The sequence below is a fragment of the Trachurus trachurus genome (assembly GCF_905171665.1).
Source record: "Trachurus trachurus genome assembly, chromosome: 6".
Lineage (NCBI taxonomy): Eukaryota > Metazoa > Chordata > Actinopteri > Carangiformes > Carangidae > Trachurus > Trachurus trachurus.
Window position 1 is genome coordinate 17,483,288 of NC_139897.1, and position 21,735 is coordinate 17,505,022.

At 42.6% G+C, this 21,735-nt stretch overlaps 3 protein-coding genes across 8 annotated transcripts in view; 2 read left to right on the top strand and 1 right to left on the bottom strand.

The window, feature by feature from the left end:
• itpr2 (inositol 1,4,5-trisphosphate receptor, type 2) overlaps positions 1 to 7,073 on the top strand; it is a 60,264-nt gene extending 53,191 nt beyond the window's left edge. For all 5 annotated transcript variants that reach the window (XM_083973754.1, XM_083973750.1, XM_083973751.1 and 2 more), the window contains exons 56-57: positions 3,858 to 4,019; positions 5,634 to 7,073. In XM_083973754.1, the coding sequence (XP_083829880.1) occupies positions 3,858 to 4,019; positions 5,634 to 5,714 (243 nt within the window). In that variant the 3' untranslated portion in view covers positions 5,715 to 7,073. The remainder of the gene's footprint in view (positions 1 to 3,857; positions 4,020 to 5,633) is intronic.
• A 3,663-nt stretch (positions 7,074 to 10,736) lies between these two features.
• On the bottom strand, positions 10,737 to 15,856 carry sspn (sarcospan (Kras oncogene-associated gene)). Its single transcript, XM_083973627.1, has 3 exons — positions 15,416 to 15,856; positions 13,566 to 13,652; positions 10,737 to 11,891 (listed from the first exon to the last, which is right to left on the bottom strand). The coding sequence occupies exons 1-3, from the start codon at positions 15,641 to 15,643 to the stop codon at positions 11,532 to 11,534; spliced, it is 675 nt and encodes a 224-aa protein (XP_083829753.1). The 5' UTR covers positions 15,644 to 15,856; the 3' UTR covers positions 10,737 to 11,531.
• A 225-nt stretch (positions 15,857 to 16,081) lies between these two features.
• On the top strand, positions 16,082 to 21,217 carry bhlhe41 (basic helix-loop-helix family, member e41). Of its 2 annotated transcripts, none has more exons than XM_083973625.1 (5): positions 16,082 to 17,524; positions 17,620 to 17,686; positions 17,836 to 17,946; positions 18,069 to 18,180; positions 18,504 to 21,217. In XM_083973625.1, exons 1-5 carry the CDS (start codon positions 17,463 to 17,465, stop codon positions 19,451 to 19,453), a joined length of 1,302 nt encoding a protein of 433 aa, XP_083829751.1. In that variant the 5' UTR covers positions 16,082 to 17,462; the 3' UTR covers positions 19,454 to 21,217. The 2 variants fall into 2 exon arrangements, with proteins under 2 accessions (XP_083829751.1, XP_083829752.1); XM_083973626.1 differs by having other exon boundaries at positions 17,839 to 17,946.
• The last annotated feature ends 518 nt before the right edge of the window (positions 21,218 to 21,735 follow it).

Below are 21,735 nucleotides of genomic sequence, written 5' to 3' on the forward strand. Positions count from 1 at the left end.
GTAGAACAAAAAACCCCAAAGACTCTCCAGATGTGGAAAGAAACTATTTATTCTGTGTACTAAAGGTGCAAAAGATGATTTTGTGGGGGAAAAAAAGGTGTACGTTTCAATGCATTTCACACACAGTAAGTTGGTGTGGATGAGACGGCGTAGGTGCAAGGACAGGGGCAGCAATGGAAAAACAGCTGAATTACAAAGTAGAGGAATCCATGATGTTGATCTCTGCAGCAGTCTGCTCCATCCGTCCTCTCCACAGCGCGGACTAGAGAGGGATCGGACTTGGCGTTTAGGTGTCACTCTGCAGTCTGGGGCTCCACTTCTTAAGATTCATCTTTATTCTAATCTCCTGCACTACTGCACTACAGTTTTAGGGCAACAATTCAACTGATTAAAACTCTGCCCTCCCCTCCCCTTGTCGGAAAAGAAGTGAAACTTGATGACCTCAAACGCACACACGCACACACACACACACACACACAGACACATACACCCTGACACAGACGCTACTAATGAGTGCATCTGGTTGGGTAGGATAGAGTGATGTGGTGCCAGGCGAAAGAGTAGGATCGTGTTACACTGACTGTCTGTTCTCTCGCTGTGTTGTGCATGTGGATGAGAATCAGTGCGCTGGTGTTTGTGTGTAAAATTATGACAGCGACTACAGGCCTAGCAGGTACTGCAGCAGCCACAACGCCGTTACATAACCCATCTCAAGTGGCCTGCTAATAGCTCAGCCCTGCACGGCACGTGCTCTCCTGTCCCTCTCTCTCTCTCTCTCTCTCTCTCTCTCTCTCTCTCTCTCTCTCTCTCTGTGTGTCTCTCTCTCTCTGTGTGTCTCAGAAACCGACTTACTGTCACATCATGAACCCTTCATTGACATCATGAGAACACACATGTGACATGTTGTCTGTACTGTAACAAAAGTAGCAACAGAGGTCAGACTGTTTTATTACACTGAGTAGATCTAAGGTGTGTGTGTAAAGTGCGTAACAGAAGAACTTGTAGGTGTGTGTTGTGTGAGTGTTTCTATATCTTTGAAGTTGTTGCTTACCAGTGTTGTGCATTTGTGCCTTAAACTCCACTCTTTTAGTATGAATCCCATTTTTCACATACACGTGCGGTTAATAACAGACAGTTCAACTAAAAATACAGCCACAGAGATTTTTTCGAATAAACATTGTACAATTTTATTGATGAGAACATTACGCCTAACAAACCCTTGTCTTTCATAATAAATTGCTGTAATGATTATTCTGCCTTTAAAGTAATGACAGCTCATTGTGTGTCTTCGAACTTTGTATTTTTCCTTATGAACAAAACTCAGGAGAATTTAAAGTTACTGATAAAAGAAAAGGGAGAATCCATTGATCACCTAATGGATAGACACACAGTGTTACTAGAGAGGTGTTAGAGGAGATTGACATGAAGAAATTGCATAAGTGTAGATAAAGCAGGTTTTAGAGCACACATAGTGGATTATTATATTGTCACAGGGTTGCTTTTGATGTATCCCCAAAAATCAAACACCAAAGTGATGGCTAAATATAATGTTTATTAATTGTTATTATTCTTAACATAATAGTAGTGGTAGAAGTTGTTAAGACAGTATGAATTACTAGAGTTTGACTGTGGTGTCTGACATCTGAGGGTATTCCCCACAGTTTAAAAAAAACACACACCGACCGACCTGACTTTTGTGGTTTGTGTTGTCGCTTTCTGCACAGCTCGAGCGCAGTCTAAAAATGTATTTGTGTTGGAAACAAAGCAGCGGCACGGTGACGACAGCAGCGCGAGAAGCACATGAATGTCTGTAAATTCACGCTCATTGAGGTGTTCAAATGGATCAGTGAAGCAACACTAAAGCTTGAGTCATTCAGACAGTGCGGCTCAGCACACAGTTGACTACTGTACAGCCTGATGAATAGCAACATTGGTGGGATAGTTCAGATTCTGACCAGTCACTGTTTGGCTTTGTGTCATGAAATTAGTGATGATGCCTCAACCAACAGGAGCGAGTGTACACAACAGGATATTGTATTCATCCTTATTAACGTCTCTTAGGTCTCTTTGTTGAATCCTTAAGGTTAATTAATCCATCAGATATGGATGACTCGGTAAAACATGCATCAGATTGTCCACACTTTCAGTGATGGTGAAGGTTTGTCTTTGAGCTCATAAAGCCTTGGCTGTGTTTTTGAAATTGTGAGAAAGGAAACTATTCTTTTTAAGAGCCCCTTGATGCCAGAGGCCCAAATTAGTCCAAGACTTTCAGGCAAGCTCGTATAGAAAGACTCGATTCATGCTGTGTAGCTTAGTGCTCATAATCGGTCTAACTGCTTCCTGTGGTCCACAGTGGAAAGAATATTCTAGGAAGAGAAAGTAGTCAATATATTGAAAGAAAGTACAGTAAACAAGTGTAGTAATCTGAGTCTGTGATGCAGGTATTACATGCACTTGGTTACACATGATAACTACAAATGTGGTAAGTGGCAACAAAACCCTTATAGTGTTGCTTTTTCATTGTAAAGAGGTTTTAAATACATCATATCACCAGTAGAAGAGAGTACCTAATGAAGTAAAAAGATTTACTGATATAATTTCACAGTACAAATACACCAAAAACTAACAGTAACAATAACAAGTTATTTTCTGCCACTTCCCCAATGAATACACAATAAAAGCATTTTCATTTATTGTTTTTTTTTATTGACTTTTTTTTGTTCTGCTCATGATTCTCAAAGACAGAGTGTAATAAAATTGCTCCGGGAATCCCATGATGTGTCACAGCCGTTAGCACCTCACTTAGCAAAGTGTGATAAACTCATTAATTGAAGAATCTAAAACAAATAACCCACACACCCCACGTTCCTCTCCATCCTCAGACTCCGCTCGCCTCATGTCCTCTTCTCTGTCCCCAGCGTCTCACACTCTGATCAGGTTTTTCTACTCTTTCAGTCTATTCTTATATAAGAGTAGGTGGGAGAATACCTCACTCCTCCCACTGGACTTAATGTGGTGCCAGTCAAATCCCACTCTCAGCACCTTTTTAAGTATTTTTTTTATCGGAAGAACTGGCAAAGGAATATTACATAAGATTAGCTGATGGCTGATGTCTGTCTCTGTGAAACCTGTCTCGCTTTTTAGAGCGCGTGTTGTAAAACACACACTCGCGCTCTGTGGTCTGCTATGTACATATCCATGCACATGCACAACAACAGTGCACACACCCACACATATACAAACACAGATGTACTTAAGTCCATTACGTAACGGTATATGTTCGTTTTTTGCTCGTTGTTTTCTTGTGATGTGATTGCAGAGGATCGGCTCCGTCCGCCGAACTGTTAACGAAATGTCTCAGAATTGCATGTGAGCTTGCACGCTCAAGCACAGGCATAAATCGCACCATACTCTCAGCTGTATTCTTGATAGACGACAGTGACTCATCCCCACATCACCAGTGCTTGTGGAGTGAGTTAGAACTGAAATGCAGTTACTGTTCATTTGGTGTATAATTGCTTTCCACAGTATCCATGAGACAGCAGTGCTACTTAAAAACCCAACAGCCAAGCGTTAAATGGAGATCAGCTTCCATTCAGATGGAATGATTAATATTAAACCTCCACACCTGTCTCCGGTTACCAATACCTCTCTGTTTACTCTCCTGCTTGCAGTCTGAATGTAACTACTGTAGTGCTCCATGTATGTCTATGCAAATCCTCCATGTCACTCTCGGCTGCCAACACGCTGTTGCTGCCGTGTCTTTGACCCACCGAGTCAGCTTTATTTCAGCCTTTTATCCCTCTCACCTTTCTCACTGTTTCTCTCACACCTCATCTCTCCCTCTCTCCTCCCAGGAGAAGAACTTGGAGTGGTTCCCCCGAATGAGAGCCATGTCTCTGGTGAGCAGCGAAGGAGACAACGAGCAGAATGAGATGCGCTCTCTGCAGGAGAAGCTGGACAGCACTGTCACTCTGGTGGCTCAGCTTTCGGGCCAGCTGGCTGAGCTCAAGGAACAGGTAGAGTGGCACTTCGGGCCGTTTTACATGCTGTGGTGGGAAAAGCTGTGGCTTCTGAGCACTGTGGTAGTCCTAACTCAATGCAAAAAAAAGAAAAAGAAAAACAAAGCCACATCTTGCTTAGCTGTACGCTGCCGAGCCGACTGCAGCACGTGGACTGTGCTGACCTTGAGACTCTTTTCACCTAAAAACACCCACAGGGCATGGGGTCACATGGAGGAGGTTACATCAGCAGTCCCATTGTACTATCCGTTTCCAAACTCAGTGCAGTAATCTAGATAGATTTTGTAGGAGCACTGATTTTCCTGAACGCAGCATGACAGGTGACTATCACGTCAGCGATCTGCGCGACTCAGAGCCTCCAGTGAGCCTCTGGCTGTTTGGATGACTAGTTATGCTGCTGCAGTGTGACTGATCACTCTCATCACCTGCCTCCCCCACATGTGATTCCAGTCACAGGCCTGTCCTTGTTCCTCTTCTGCCAGATGTGTGAAAACAGCTCCTACCGGGGGAGGATCACACTCCAGAACACAAAACAACAACCACCGTCGACCTCACACAGCAGCAAATCTGTAACATCTCGCTTCTGGGGCTGGGACCCCGCATGTAACCCCTGTAACAGCCAAGTTTGTGTGCTGTTGAAGCGCCCTGGAGCGAGACGCCAGAGCCTTATTTCTGAATCTATAGTTTGAGTCCTTTATCATTAATCTAATCTAGGTTGATAGTTCACTATACTGACTAATATGGAGTCATGGGGTTAGCTGAGATGTTGCTCTGACATTATGATAAGCACAGTTTTTAGCACAAACCACAAGAGGTGAGTGTGTTTGTGCAGACCTAGGTGAGGTCCGACCACAGCTTTCCAGTCACAAGGGGGAGGCCTGCAGGTCTTACACCAGAGCTCAACTCCGGCTCCAGCTCCTCCCCTCATTGCAACCTCTGCTGACCTCGGCACTTTACACTACCACAGCTGAGATTGTATTGTTGTATTGTGTGTGGGTTCTGGGGTTCTTCAGTTTCCTTTATGGTTATACAGTTTTCTGGTTTACAAGAAGAAACAGTGAGCTTCATTATTGACGTCAACACTGAAAGCACTGCAAATGTAATGATGCGAAATCACAAGCTTCTTCCCCACACTTACACAACACCCAACGTGCAGGTCATAGCTCTGCACAAAAACACACCCACACATGACGGTGTCCTCTAATGAAGTTTCCAAGTGACATTTTAGTTTCCAGTCATAACAACATTGAATAAATCAATTTGCACACAACTGTGGAAAGGATTTACCTCACTCATAATTCTTCAGTAAAATGCTGAAAGTTAGACATTTAGAATTACAACAAAACCATCCTGGCAATTGTTTGCAGTGTTTGAAAAAACAAGAGATTTAGAGAGTCACTTTACCTGTACTCCAAGTTTAAATAGATGAATATTCCCCTCTGGATTGTAATGATTATGACCAAATATAGAGGGTTTTGCATAATAAAGTGCCCACAAGAGCTATAAAAGCACACACACACACACACAGGCCTGTATATCATGTGTATCCTACATGCAGGATTAAAAGCCACTCCAGACTGATGTGTTTTTTCCTCTCTGCGTCCTCCACAGATGACAGAACAGAGGAAGAACAAGCAGAGGCTCGGGTTCCTGGGCCCCCCTCAGCCCAACCATCACATCCCCGCCCACTGAGGGCTCAGGGTCTACACCGGGCACAGTGGTGGGCTTCTGGAGCACAGGCTTGCAATAGAAACCACACAGGAAGGCATTCACACAAACCCCAGCTTTAAAGAGTCATACATACGTACATACATACTACAATTACTGATGATGCCAGCAAGACACACATAATGCCTGTTCTATGACACTAACACTGCCTTATTGGATACGAACTGTTGCCTTACCTGCTCGCTCGGCCACTAGGAGCACACCTTATAGGCCGCCGGCGTCTGTACACACTCCGGTATACAGAGTAATACGTCTCTGTGAATGATTGGCCCAGACATGGCACACATCAGCCAGTGTAGTGTTAGTGTGCCAGCCAGAGATGGAGGGAAATGTTATGGCAAGGTTAATGATGAGGTACTGTCGAGTCTGTGCACGGCCATGTCTCGGCCTTGGCTCCTCAGCCGTCTCGGTGCCGTCCGAGCCGCCGCACAGAGTTCAGTGATTGGCTGTGAGAACCTGAGAGGGGGGAGGGTGGGGGGGGGGGGGGGTTACTTGCATCTCTGACTGGCCTCCAAGGGAAGAGTGTGTGCACTAATATCAAGTATTCTCACTTTAACCTTTTTTTTTTTTTTTTTTTTTTAGACTTCTGATGGTATTTATAAGAAAACGTGCGGTTCATAAACTGGAGTATTATTTTTGTACTTTGGAAAAGGAGTCATGCTGCCTTACTCGTTAAATTTTACAAAAAGGTAAATTGCAATTACTGAACGTGCACTTTTTCAAAAACAAACAAATCAAAAGAAAAAGGGGGAAAAGAAAAAAAAAAGTCAAAAGCCTGTAACTGGGATCATTTATTAGTTTGAGGTATTATTTTTCAAAGGTTTGCATTATGTTTAAACATGCATGCACTGCACCGTTTCAGTTGCCTTTTTATAGATTTCTACAAAAGGTATATGAGTAACAGAAATGTGAATAAGAATAATGATCACCTGTTCAAAACTTACTTGAAAATGCTTTTAAGTCCTAAATCTTATATTGGTACATGAAATAGTGCTGACTGAAGATAAGCTTACAGTTGTGTTACATTATGAGCATCCTCATATCCATAGAGATGTCAGCTAATACTGTAATATTTACTGTATCTGCTCATATCATCTTCATCTTCTACTGTTTCTTAAAGTTATTTTAAATCATCTCATCTCGTCTCGCAGACTGCAATCGATTCTTAAATCTCAACTTGTCTTTTAAACTTGCACAAAACCGACGGCAGATTACGAGTGCATGCACTAGTCCGTAACTGTCCTGTGACACTTTCTGTTAAAACAAAGTGTATAGAGAAATGTATTTTATGTGGTCAGATGTTGTAATAAATTTGTAACAAGACTCATCAGCGTGCTTTGAGTCAGAAGCTTTTAAGCAGAGTTTGCCTCAGAGTCCTTGCTTGTTGTCGGGGGATGAATGAGTGCGCTCCCACTTTCACCCCGACCCACTCACCCACTCACACTGTGGCTGTTTACTCACACTTGTGCCTCCTCCATGATGGGAGCGCAGGACCTCGGAGAAGACCTTTCTTCACTCAGACAGCATCATATTTCAACTGATGTGGGGTAGTCGGCTCATATTAAAACCGAAGTTAACAGATGCTTGTACATGTCATCACTGCTCTGCTTTACTGTAGGTCATTAAGTCATTTCATTTTGGCTAATTAATAGTTTATATGATGCACAGAGATTAGATCAGTCGGAATTTAACCTCTGCTCTCACATCAATCCTCTTCAAGAGGCCTGCTGTTAATCAAGTTTAATACTCTTTTAAAATGAGAATGAAATAATAATAATGGAAATAATGATTCGAGTAGAAAGATACATTCAAATATTAAGTCAGCAGGCTACATGTTGAGAGAGAGGGTGTGAAAAGTAGTTGGCGAGAAAGGAGAGAGGTCTAGACAGTCAGTGAAAGTAGTGTAGAAATAGCCCAAATTAAATGATAGATGCTTGAGTAGTTATTTCAAAGTCATTATAGATAATAATGTTCATGGTTCTGCCACATTAACATAAACATTGACAGTTCACTTGTGTGAAGAAATTGTTCAGGCACAGTATCAGCTTTATGTAATAGAGAATGAAATCATTTCTGAACACATTTCAGACATGATGGGTTGTGTTGATGAAAGGCTGCTTGAGTTCATCTGACAAGGCTGTGGAGTTAGTCAAGAAAAAAACAGGTTGGGAACTGCTGATATAGTGGATGTGAAGAAGGAGCATCTTAAACTACTGTCATTGAGTGTCTGTCTATTCAAAAGGCTTTTTTCCCCTCTTCCTTCACATTGCAGCATGTTTATCCATAAAGAAATAAAATTCCTCCATAGCATTGAAGCACTAGTGATAGTCAAGGCCTGACATCCGCACATCTATCCACACTGTTGATAATTTAACACTTTTTATTTATTTATTTCACAATTGGTGGAAGTGGATAATTCATAGCTGTGACTGGTTGATTGCCTGTATGTTTGTGCCTGTGTAACTTATTTGAGATGATAAACGAATCACAGAAAGGTCTCAACTGGTCTTTTATCCCGTCCTGTCATTTACCCTCTACAGAGAAACCCATCCTTCTTGGCTTCGGTTCGCTGTTTACGCTGGCAGGCCTGCATTTGCTCCTGCTGCCTGTGACAGCCATTAAAATTAGCTCACGCAGCGCCATAATGGTGAGCAGCTGTCACTGCGCAGACAAGAACGGTAAAGTGCAGCATTACTGGAATGTAGAGAGGAAAGGGAGCGGAGAGGATAATACCAGGACCATCATTACTGTCTGGCAAAAGTCTTCTTGCTGTAGTGTGACACCAAACAAACATGCACTGCTTCCTAAACAGACCGTTTTATCAGCTGAGATTTATGTTATGACCGTGGAGACAAAACATCAAACTCTGGTGTCCTCAGAAAACTTTACAAATGACTTGAGGAAAATCATCGCAGTATAATATCATCCAACTCTCCATACACAGAACCCTTTTTTTTTCTAACACACGTGAGTTACACAGTGTGTTATTTACTTTTTGAGCACAGCCTAAGACACTTTTGGATTTTTGAATCTGTTTGCAAACCACAGTGGAGAGTCACGTGCGTTAGCCTGTGTGTATTCAGTAGTGAGAGTGAGAAAACATCCAGAGAAGGTCAATAAATACACGTCCCAGACACCTCTGTGGCTGGGAGCTGTTTGAGTGAGTCAGCCACTTTGACTTTAATGCTCTGGAAGATTTACACCCAAATGACATCTCACATGAATTTACATTTATATATAAACTATCAATTTAAGCTAAGATGCATATTTACCAGAGTATAAGGTACAAACACATGTTAAATGAACATAGATGATTAATTAAAATACAGGAGAGTTTGCTCCTGTTTTCAAGTTGCAGTGAATGTTGTTGTGATTTATGTCAATACACATATTGATCTTCTGCTGTCTCCTCTACAGACCCACAGCAGCATCAGTGGTCAGATGTTCAGTGTGTGTGTGTGTGTGTGTGTGTGTGTGTGTGTGTGTATTTCTTTTTTAAATGTTGTAATAAAAAGTCAAATGACCAAACAGAAAGTTGCTACCGCGCGAGTAGGAGGGTGGAAGGTCCCTCCTCACTGTCATTTTTATAAATAAACATGCCCCCGTGATGACTGGCATGTGACTTCCTGTGTCTGGCTGTGAGATTGAGCCTTTGTAGTCACATGACGCATCAACATCATCACCCTAAACAAGTACAGGGAAAAACACTGCACGAGGGCCTGCCCTTGATCACACGTAGCTGCAGTATGTATACACAGCATAGCTTACACAGGCTGTGAAATGATTCATTAAACAGAATTAATAAATCTCTCCCACAGTGCTGCATAAGTTATTTTAATATCCTGATGCGTGTCTGCTGCTAACTGTTATCTAAGAGAGCTCCATCATCACTCAAACATTTGTGATGAGGTTTCTGTTAAAACTTGACCCAAAGCTAATGTTCCCAAATGCTCCTCCATGAGGGAGTGATCCCTGAAGACGCCTATCAGTTCATCACTGTGAGCAGTCACAGCTAACTAAGTCTGAATTAACAGCCACCGATCCCAGTTAATCACAACAGACAGAGATAACTTTGTCTCTTGCTGACGTCAGGTATTAGGATCCATAGGAGTTTGAATTCTGCCCTTAGTTTGTATTTGTTGTTAATATGGATGACACATATTGTTATATTGTGTATTTTCCTAATAGATTTTAATGATATGCTTGGCCTTGTGTTCAGGGTGATCGTGCTCTGTGCAGCTAACAGATGCTTGTGGCTTGAACATGCTCATCTTCTCTCTGCTCTGACAGTTTGCTGTCTTCACTAATAATAATGATGAATTATTACACTTCATACTTATGAAAATAAGTGGCATCTCTTAATGCGTTGACTATTCATGCAGTGACAAAACAAGACAAAGGAAACTTTATACAACCGAAACAAAGATTTGTATTTATAACCACAAACACTTTGACAGTTTTGAAAAGCACATATTGGCGTCTTTGTTTCATTCAAATAAAAAGCTCCTTTATCAAACACCACATTTAAGCATCTGTGAGAAATAAGCAATATTAATATAAATAAGCAAACCTTTTCATCATAGAAGAAATAGATGTAACACTGCACACTAGTAATGCTCTAGACATTGGCAACAGAAAGTGCCTCACGTTTGCCATTCCCTGCTCAGCATGTACAGACTGTATGCAACTGTTCTCGGCACCTGAGATGAGAGTAAAAACCAAAAGAAGCTGAACTCTGCATAAAACTGTGCATTTTAAAAACAAAAGACTAAAATCTTGTGGTTGTCCCACCCCCTTTTGCTCTGTCCCGTCTGAAAGAAAACAACTGAAACGCTGTAAACACACTGAGATGATTTGCATACTGCAATGCAGCTGCCTGTCTGAGTCCCCCTTTCCTCGGCCCTGCTCCCCCTTTGTGGCTGCAGTTGTTTGACTCCTACAGGCTGTTTGAGTCATGCAGGCTACTGGCCTGGCATCCACCTTCTCAGGCCACAGCCCAGTTCAGCCTGGATCCAGTCACACGGGGTGTAGCGCCTGCCCAGGTCATGTTACATGTTGTTGTTGGGATCGGTTCTTACTGTGTATAACTGGACTGTCTAAACTTTAGCAGAGTTTAAAGAATACTTTGCTGTTGTTTTTCAACAAGGATTTTATGCAATATATACAGAACTACACTAAAACTTTTCACCCAATTATAACTATTCATGGAATTAATCCACCTAAATGTTGAAAATCACACATAAAATGAAAGTAATAAAAAAATATATCTGAGTTATAGCTGTGGCTGTGTTTGATCAATAGTTGACCTTTAAACTAAAGTGTACACAGTTTTGCCAACAACAAACCTCAGGCAGAATCATTTTACGTTCGAAAATCATAAACCGATGGAAGTTTTAGCGTTATTGTATGTTGTTGTGTTGGAGTTGAGTGTAAAAAAAAATATTGCATGGAAAATGCTGCATGGCATGACAGCAAATGCAAGAAAGTAGAAAAAAAATGCTTCAAATTTATACAACACAAATAATTGGTTTAGATTTTCAAAGGTAGACCAGATATCTTTTTACAACAGCATCTGGAAGTAATTGTTACTTTGAGTACAAAATTTGTGCAAAAAGGACATTATAGTGCCAGGAAAGGTAAATATAAACTGACAACAAATAAAACACACTGAGGCACACAGGCAAATGTCCCTGTCTGCCAGAGCATAATCACACGTTTGGCATTGCCCTCAATCCTGACTTGACTGATCAGAGTCATCCCATCAACACTGTCTTCATCACATTAAACCTTCTGCCAGCGCTGGGTGGAGGGAGCGCCAATCTGAAGACCGGCAAAAAAGACTTGGTATCTGTGCTTCCACAAGATGAAGGCACCTACGGCACAGACGAGCGCCTGGGCCAGGTTCAAGAAGATCTGGATCAGGAAGTAGAGCGTGAGAGTCCCGGTGATCTCCTCACAGTCACTGACCCCCTCATAGGTGAAGGCGCGGGCTATCGGGTCCTCTTCATCCAGTGTGCACACGCAGTTCTCTCCCTCCTGCTCACAGTTGAAGCTGCTGGCCTGTGTGTAGTGGTGTCCAGCGAATGCCATAACAAGCACCGATATGACCAGGCCGATTGTGCACAGGATGAAGTACAGGAGCTGTGACGGGCGGAAGACAAGAGCGAGGTCAGCCAGGTTTACCTTGACAGCTTTGATTGGGGGAAAAAACAGCATCTTCTACCCTTTGAGGTTTTTTTAAGCCTCCAAATCTGGCTGCTGCTTTAGTCTGTTGTCTCATGATTAACCCAGAGTGCCAAAACTGTGTCTTAGAAACAGACATGCTGGCTCAAGGCCTATGGCAAGTTCAATTCAAAGAGATTACCCACAATACCACAGGGTAAGGTCTCACCCTCATGGTAGGAGCCCAGCTTTTAACACAGAGCAGACACAGCACATGTTAAACCTACCCTGCAGCTGCAGCTGCTTCCCACCTTGAGCGCACATCCTGTGTGAGTATGTTTGACAACCAAGAGCGTCTAAAAATACAGATGTAAAATGTGACAGAAGCTTTGTGTTGTTTATGCAATTGCACAATCTCAATAACACTAAACCTTCATCTTAATCCATCACTTATATAACAGGAGCCCTCATCCACTGGTGTATTTTGCTCTCTCTGTTGTATGCTGCTTATGGAATTATGCAAGTGATGAGCGGTGCTTGATGTGAAATGGCATTTATGTTAATTTGGGAACAGCTGTGAAATCTGGAGTATAATTGGTTACAGGGAGATGTATGTTCATCAACAAGTACTTCGATGAGCATTATGTCCTTTACTAAATGGAAATGAGCGGAAAAACCAAAGCAGGAAGAAGCTGAAAGGCCCCAAAAGTCACGTTTGTTTACAGTCTGTGTGGTGCCATCCCCTGGTCACTCCCCTTCTGAAATCACACCACCAAAGGGAATTTAAATGAACACATGAACTGCCCATAACTATCACACAGATACAACATTGATAAACTAAAGAAACAACAGTTGTTTCGAGGGTTGTGATATAAGATAGTGAAATTAGTGAAATTTGAACTTACAGAGCTTAAATACAGTGCAAGATTTCATTGAACAACACTTTTACTGTATATTCCAGCAAGGAAGGTCTATTCACCATCTTTATAAGCATTTCATATTTTTCAAAGAGTTTCTGTATACTAAAATGATCCCAGTAATCATTGTGTGCAGGCTTCTTTTTAATATATATATATATTATTATTCCTTCATGCAGACATCATTTGCAAATTAAGTTGAATTTCTTTATGCAAAATGCTATTGTAGTGCTCTCAGACACTATATGTACATATTTGATCCTGGTATGCATATAAGAGAAGAGGGGGGGAAAAGAGGATGCTGCTTCAGTGGACCTGCTTCTCAGCAGCAGACAATGGTGGACTGATTTTAATTGCCTTGAAATTCCAACTGCATATATTGTATGGCTAATTAAGCTGTACGATGCAGTCACATTAATGAATGCACTCATCCACTCATAGGAATCCCTGCAGAGATCTTTTAAACAGGAATGCAGTTAAATGCCTTCCTCTCTATGCCACTGACAGTTACAGTTCCTCAAGAACAACTGAGTAACAATTATATTATTTGGGGAGTTAAACATTCTCTGCAAAGGTCGTTTCTGTCTGCAGAATAATATACCGATACATCAGATCGTGTTTCAAAAAGTCCTGCTATGCATTAACAAGGAGACGCATTTGACTCCACACCTGCCATATGATCTCATACTTCCCTTTCATTTTTGCAGAAAGCGTGTAAGGATGTGTGTAGGCTCACCTTGATAAAAAACTGCATAGATGACCTCTCATCAGGGACGTAGGTGACACAGTACAGGATGAGGCCCAGGATGGAAACTAAACACAGCTGCAACAACACACCAGAAAACATTTTGTATAATTTGGTGATATAAACTCATATCCTGACGTTTCTCAGCATGATGCTCTTTTTACAGCCTTTGAATGCCCCAAATAATCTCATCAACCCATTCATTTCTGACTTGATGCACCCAAGATATAATATTAATATACTGCACCTTATTGCTGTATTATGTGATATGCAGTTTGCATGTTTGCTCTCGGACACAATGTAGAAACAAGGATCTTGTTCTAGAAAATCTATTGTGGCCAGGTTTCCAGGGGTGTCAGTTAATATTGCATGATTCAGCAGTAAGCTGTCATCTGATTACATTACTCTCTCTCTCCCTCTCTCTCTCGCTCACAGACACACTCACACTCTATCTCTTCGGCGCAATTGGAGTCTTGTGACTAACGTTCAGCATCTTATTTAAATGTTTTTCCCAGGTTCTTAAGCGCTCAGGGTTGTCGGGAAAGTTCTTGATGACCTCAGTGTTTTTCACTTGGCTGAATCTCGTGAGCATCTAACTCGGGATGTTGGTGTCCAGGGATGTTTTCGAGGGCAGATGGCATCTGTGATAGGCTAAGATAGGACAGAACGGGAACACCGTGTTGTTTTCTCTCTCACTCAACACTATCAGCAGACACTTCATCATTGTTCACTTGAAATCAAAAGAAACTGCAAACAACTGTTTAACGCTCTCATGAACTTTACCTTAAACTTTATCAACACTTTAACTGACCCTTGAGTTGCTTTTAGTCTGTTACATCTGATCTGTAAACACTCACCCACTCTCTGTGGTGCTTTCAAGTTTATTTAAACTCGCCTAAGTTGCCTCTCCTACTCTTCAAAGGAAACCTAAACTCTTTACACTTCAGCTGCTTTCAGGGCTTACGCATCAGACGTTTCAGTTGCTTTCATGGCTTAGACATGGACAGATATGTCAGCTTACATCATCTTTTACAGATGAACTCCTTTCAGTGCTTGCTCTTCAGCTGTTAGTTTAACCAATGTCATTTTACAGATGAATTTGAACCATCTTGAACTGATTCCAGCTCTAACATTTCGAGTGACACATTGACGATCCTAAAAAGGTATCATCTTAAACTGCGACCATCAAACACTGTGTCACACCTATTAAGTGGGAAAATGCATGTAAATAAAGATTTAAGGCTTTTAACAATCTTAATTTCATTATGAAAACACAAATGTTGCCTTTTCTAGATATTCAACTACAATGTTAATGTCAGTTTTGAAGCTACTTGATGATGTAGGTGAGATGTGAGTTGTGTTTATGTGTGTGTGCTAATGAGGCAGATGGAGGATGGGGTGTGTGAGTATACACAGCATATTGGCAAATAACAACAAGGGGTTTAGGTATTACTTGGGTGTTCAAAGGTCAAAGCCAGAGCATGGCATGCTGTGATTGGCTGACTTGTTCCCTCTGCCCAGATGTTAAGGATTTGTTGGACATGCAACAAAAACAACAGAAGGCTGCAGGTGGGCTCCTGTGACTGAGACAGATTGGAGATTGAGGAGTATGCAGTCAGATGAATGTAACAGATGGAGTTTTATCAGAACATGACAATAGCAATGATTTCCCATGCCTGCACTGGCTGTTTGGCTGACACAGGTTGCTAAGGGCCAGTGTTTACATGCAGTGTGAGGATGGACGACACGTCAAGGGACACAGCTAAAAGTGATGCAGGAGTATCAGGTTCCATGCAAACATGCGAATGTAGAGGTTGTTAGAGCGTAAGGATGGAGCTTACAATGATCCCAGCCCAGTGTGGCGTCTCCCTGGTCAGGAGCGAGGGGCTGATGGCCGCCATGAGGAAGGCCACGGTTATGACAGCCACCCCCAACAGCAGCTGGAGCAGAGCGACGAGCAGAGGAAAGCGACAGCCTCTGCACTTATTGTTGTCTTCTGGCGCCGGGCTTTCATCTCTCCTCTTCTTGCCCTCCTTCTTGTCTGAGGAAGCTTTCTGCCCCTGCCCCATTTCTCCTCTTGTTTTCACACTCTTTTTCCCGCTCTCTGTCCTCTAAACTTTTTCTGTTGCAATGTTTGGGGCGGATCAGTCTGCCTGCTGCCTGTTGCCTCTCTCCCCTCTTCTCTTCCCTTCCCTTCCCCTCCCTGTTGAGGCCTCCTCTAACCATAAATCCAGCCTGGTTGCTATTTGGAAACAGACAAGGCTCTGAACTAATATGGAAAACATTTGGACTGGATTCCTCGGGCCGCTCCAGTGCCACATATAGAGCAGGCAGCATACTGTGTAGGAAAGGAAGAGACGAGAAGGGAGGGAGGGGGGGCAGGAAGGTACAAAGGGGGGATTCCAACATACGACAACCAGAAGTTTTCACTTGTAGTCACTTTAAAGACAAGAAAGGGAAAGTGCAGGGGTAAATCAGCAGGTATGAGTTAATGAAAAGCCAGCGCAGAGGAGGTCACACTTCATTTGAGATCAGGAGTGATTGGATCATTCTCTGTCAGCACTGTTACACAAGAGAGCCATATGCTGCCAGCCAGAAACAGTCACATGACATACAGGAAGAAGTAATGTGATCATAAAGCATGTGAGGGCATTACAGAGGCTCAGATTGGATGTTTTTGAACACTTTAATGTTCAGATGAGGGTAACAGGTGTCGCTTAATATCAGATTAAGTTCCTGGAGACATCTCTCTAGTTTGCAGTAAGACATGTTTTGATGCAAAAGGTCCAGACAGTGCTTATACATTAATAATTAATGAATATAGTAAACACATGATAAATTGATTGGCACTTAAGTATGGAAAAGAAAATCTGATCATTTCTGAGATATTCATTGTTTAAGCAGATCAAACAAATCTAAATACAAAGTCACAAAACTCCAATTTGTATTGTCACATTATCATCATCATCATCATCATCATCATCATCATCATCATTATTTTATTATTAGACTAAGGCACTGAGATGAAGGTGGGAGAGCAGCGCCCATGTTGAGATTAATAAAGAACAGAGATGCACGTGTTTGAGCACACAGCTGGGCCGGTGCCATGGTTACTGACAACGCAGCTTTGAACGACTGGAGATGTATGAGTAGGTTATCCTGCCCTGCTCCGGGCAACAACAACACAAACTGACAGACACGTGCGCGTGCACACACACACACACACGCCTTGGGTGTTAGAAAGAGGTCGGTTCATGTTTGCGATCCGTGTGGGTTCACTTAAGATTTGCATACATGTTTTTTTGATTTGGGAGTCTGTTTTTTCTAAGTAATGTTACATTTTCTGGGTTAGTGATAGCCTATAACTGTGTCTGTTCGGTCACTCATCCAGCCGCACTTGTTACAGCAACACGAGCTCCAGCTGGGAAGTTTTTGGGAGACCGAGTCAGAGGCAGAAACGCAGCCGTGGTGAACTCACGCTTCCGCGGATTATTAGTCTGTCCCTCCTCACGCCTCTTACTCTGCTACATTCTGCGTATGAATCACGTTTCAGCAACCAGGTCAGCGTCGTTTGGTCTACATCGCTGTAGGAACAGGTCTAATTACCGGACTTTGTGCTGGTGCAGGCTACACGTGAGTCGGAAGCTGTTCCCCACCGGAGGCGCGCGTGCGCTCTAACCACAAGCACAGACAGGCTTTTTTTTTTTTTTTTTTTTTTTTTGCAAAGTGGCTGCTCGGGGAACTATAGACATCAGTCTGAAGCGCAGCTCCACTGGAGGACACGCACCGTGCATCATCTCCCGCCTCATCAGCACGTCCGTGTGGATCGTAGGATAACAAACATTCCCCAAAGAAGCTCAGGAGCGGATAACCAGCAGCGGAGAAGTGATGGATGAAAGAATACCGCATTTACAGGAAAGACAATTCATGGAGCACGCAGATTTCTTGGGGTGAGTGTCGCTTTTGGCAAAACTCTGTCAAACTATCTCTGATAATCTGCTCTGACAGTCCGGTGAATAATCGGACACTTTCCTCTTTACTGTAGGGTGGATTACCCCTCTCTCTACATGTGCAAATCCAAAAGAGGGATAAAACGAGAGGATGGTGGGAAGGTGAGCGCGGAATATTAATGTCTAGTTTATTTCTTAATTAACCAACATTTTTACTTAGAGACGAAATTCGTGTGTTTTTTCTTATAAGCTACTGAAACTTTCCTTTCAACTGCTTGAATTAAACGTTTGTGTTTTTTTTTTTTTGCCAGCAGGACGCATACAAGTTACCACACAGGTTGATAGAGAAGAAGAGGAGAGACAGAATCAACGAATGTATCGGGCAGCTGAAGGATTTGTTACCCGAACATCTGAAGCTGTCGGTAAGATCACGACACAAAGAAAAGAAAAGAAAAAAGTTTTCACGTGCTTAACGTTTCTGATTTTACATGTCTCAGATGTCTCTCGTAAATAGCCAACCGCGCCTTTTTGTTTTTCTCCATAGACGCTCGGGCATTTGGAGAAAGCAGTTGTCCTGGAGTTAACATTGAAACATTTAAACGCATTGACTGCTGTCACTGAGCAGCAGCACCAAAAGATTATTGCTTTGCAGAATGGTAAGATGAATCGACAAGTTTTGATAACAAAGCATATACGCGCTTGTTGGTGGGTTGCAATAGCCTGTTAAACTGTGGGGATTCATGTAAGTTTAGAACTGTCTATAGAGAAAATGTGTTTGCAAATAGCAGGATGTACTATGCAGTGGATGATGCGCATCTTGAGAGTGCACCAGAATATTAAAAGTTATTCCTACATAGAAGCAGATCTGTTCACTTTGTTAATATATGCTGACATGCAAACGTGCTGCTCATATACGCTGAAGCGATTGACTTGCAGAGTAATGCTCTGTTAATCTTTTTTTTAACTGCATTTCTCGCAGGGGACCGGTCGATGAAATCTTCCATTCATGCAGATCTGGACGCGTTCCACACCGGCTTCCAGGCCTGTGCCAAAGAGGTCCTGCAGTACCTGAGTCAGTTTGAGAACTGGACGACGCGAGAGCAGAGGTGCGCGCAACTCATCAACCACCTTCACAAGGTGCTGGCGCAGTTCCAGCCAGGCGCGCCGCCGCTGCTCCAGCACCAGCTACCCGCCGCGGACGCACAGGATGGGCAGAAAGCTGACAGCCAAGCCAACTGTGTACCGGTCATCCAGAGGACCCAAGGCGGGGAGCTTAACGAGAACGACACAGACACGGACAGTGGATACGGGGGCGAGGCTGAAAAGAGCGACGGCAAAGATAAAGAATGTGAGCGCAAGGCGCAGGGACCCAAAGCGGTGAAGATCAAGCAAGAGTTTGGAGATGAACGCGCTGCCAAGAAACCAAAGATGAACTGGCCTGGGAACGGGTTAGGGGGCGCGGACCCCACCAGGCCTGATCTGGCGTTAATGAACTCTCTGATGGGAATAAGCGGTGTGGGACAGCAGACACCAATTTGCATGCCTTTCTACTTCATCAACCCCTCGGCCGCGGCGTCTTATATGCCTTTGTTCGATAAAAGCAACATTGACAAGTACATGTACCCAGCGGCGGCCGCTCTGGCGTCTCCGTTCCCCTGGCTTTACCCCGCACATGCGTCGGCAGCGGCGGCCGCGGCTGCTGCTGCCGCCTTCCCCGGCTTGTCTGCGCACTTTGGAGCCTCCTCTCCGCCGAATGACTCCCACTCCCCAGACAGCGAGGGGTCACAGGAGGCTGAGGAAGGCTCACCTGTGGAGCGCGAGGAAAGTCTCGCGAGTGACGACGGGGAGGGTGACGTAGCCGACACGTCCCAGGAGAACAGCAGCTGCAGCAGCCCACCTGACCAGTTCTCGGCTTGTCAGACCAGCTAATGTGTCTGTGTTACCTGTATGTGCTTTCCGGTGAGAATTTGATGTATTTTAATTTTTTTATTAAAAAAATAATTAGGCAAGATTTCAAAAGCGAGGTTTCAAGTCTCTCGTGTACAAGATCTTTGCGAAACAGGGGACAGTTGTGACGGCGTGTGCCTTTTGCACTTATACTAGATTAATCAATCTGAATGATTATCGACAATGATTGACACTAGTACACGGCTGAGTTGTGCTGGAGTTAGTTTTTTATCCTCTTTGATAAAAATATTTTGAAATGGCAGCATTGGTGCCAAAACTTTGAGTACTATCAGTGGGCAATATCCCAATCAGTGAGTCTCTTGGATGTATGAAGTTGCAACTGACCTCTGCCAAGGTTATTAAGAGCTTGGCTCACTCTGACTGTAAATATGATTACCTGGAGGGCAGTCTGAATCATTAACATGTAAATGTGCACTAAATGGGCCTATAAAAGAAGTGCTCCTGGAAGTGTAACGCCTACAGTACCTCATCCCCAACTTTGCACGGGGTTGGCTCATTATTGTCCCTCCTGAGAAGAGATTAGTGGTACAAACAACACATACACACATCACATACAGACACACAGACACACACACACCAATCAACAATCACACACTGACAACAATGATGGAGAGGTGTTGTGCCGGATTTCCTTCATCTCATCTTTACAAATCTCTGAGTTTGCTCTGGTTTCCTTTACTTGTTTGTATGTTGTGAGGAAATAAAATAAAATAAAACAAAGATAAAGGCTATATGTGAAGAGAAAAAAACAATCATGAGGAAGAAAACCTTTCATTCACAAGGGGCTGCTCGACCAGCATATTGTACATCCCCTGAATGAGGCATTTCTGCACAGAGATGCAGTGACCTTCTGTACCTCCAGAAAACATTGTAGGATAGCACCTTATAGATCTTTGATATTGAATGTACCTGTATTTTCCCAGCTGTTAAAAGTTTGTACGTAGGATGATCTTTACTCTCCGAGACGTAAAGTGCACTTTTTTCTGCTTTGACCCCCCCACCCCACCCCACCCCGTCTGACCCAGCAGTCACCTTATCATTTTTATCAAGTCAATCACTGTAGTTCTCTTTGAACCTTTTATAATGTATTGAGTTTGTCTTAAAATACAGAAAAAAAGTAATATCAATTCAAAAGAGGGAGCAGAGATACCCGATGCTTCGTGATGATTCATGCAGTAAAGTGGTGATCAAGTCATTTTTAAAAACCTGCTCATTTCTTGCTCTGTCAAGGCAAAATGATTCAAATCGTAATCAAATGTGAAAACCTCTACACCCCATTACACGCAAGCCTATCCCTGAATCTGTGTTATATGCTTATCATTATGTAAAACCTTGCTTTTCCAATATTTGACCAAGGTGGGAAAGAAGCTGATCAGTTACGATCATTGCTGTTTTAGCAACTTTAACTTTATCTTGGCCTGTTTTCTAAGAGATTATTCCAGCAAGTGTGGTGTTGTTCAGTTTTTTTTAAGTTTCACACGTGACTAAATAAACAGATGATTTTCATGGTATTTTGCATACATGACATTTGCTTTTGTAGTTTTCTTCAGCTGGTTTTGCCTCAAAATCTGTTATCAACTGTTATATAAAGTGGCATGTGCGTCTGTAAATAGTTTTTGTGAATATACCATGAAGTATACATGTCTATGTCAATGTTGTAGAAGTCTATGGATTTTTTTAAAGATTTAACTGAGCAACTGTTGCACATTTCGTTAATGCTTTACACATATGCTATTCTAAATTATTGCTGATGACTTGTAAAATAAATCTCAAAACTAAACTCTGCAGGCTTCTTCTTATTTAACTCCAATTCTGAACATCTTTGATCTCACAGTCGTTTTAAGGTCAGGGGAAATAATGCACACTGTAAGGCAACAGGTTATGGATGCAAATGACAAAAGAGTGCAGAATTACAGTATTACTGACTGCTCATGAAAAACAATACTGTAGATGAAACGTATTGTTGCTCACACTTAATCACCTGACAGGTCACAGCGGAGGAATGTACAGTAAGCCAAGGCTTTTAACAAATGTCATGTGATAAAAGGATGATGAAGCGAGATTACCCTCAGTCTGTACATGCTCATGAAAAACAAGGGGCCTCCTCCTAACCAGTCAAAAGCTTTAAACAGGATCAAATCCAGTCTTTGTTGTTGCCTTTAACTGGCTTATTGCACATTTATTTTTGTCTGTAATTTCATCACCCCTGATTTTGTGCTTTCTAGTGATCTGTGCATGTCAGT

Bases quoted from the DNA above. Each gene is read 5' to 3' on its own strand.
- bhlhe41 (XM_083973625.1), top strand. From the start codon at position 17,463: ATGGATGAAAGAATACCGCATTTACAGGAAAGACAATTCATGGAGCAC. The intron at 17,525-17,619 runs GTGAGTGTCGCT...TCTTTACTGTAG, and splicing joins GAGCACGCAGATTTCTTGGG to GGTGGATTACCCCTCTCTCT. The intron at 18,181-18,503 runs GTAAGATGAATC...CATTTCTCGCAG, and splicing joins GATTATTGCTTTGCAGAATG to GGGACCGGTCGATGAAATCT.
- sspn (XM_083973627.1), bottom strand. From the start codon at position 15,643: ATGGGGCAGGGGCAGAAAGCTTCCTCAGACAAGAAGGAGGGCAAGAAG. The intron at 13,653-15,415 runs GTAAGCTCCATC...GTGTTGTTGCAG, and splicing joins CACACTGGGCTGGGATCATT to CTGTGTTTAGTTTCCATCCT. The intron at 11,892-13,565 runs GTGAGCCTACAC...CGCCCGTCACAG, and splicing joins CTATGCAGTTTTTTATCAAG to CTCCTGTACTTCATCCTGTG.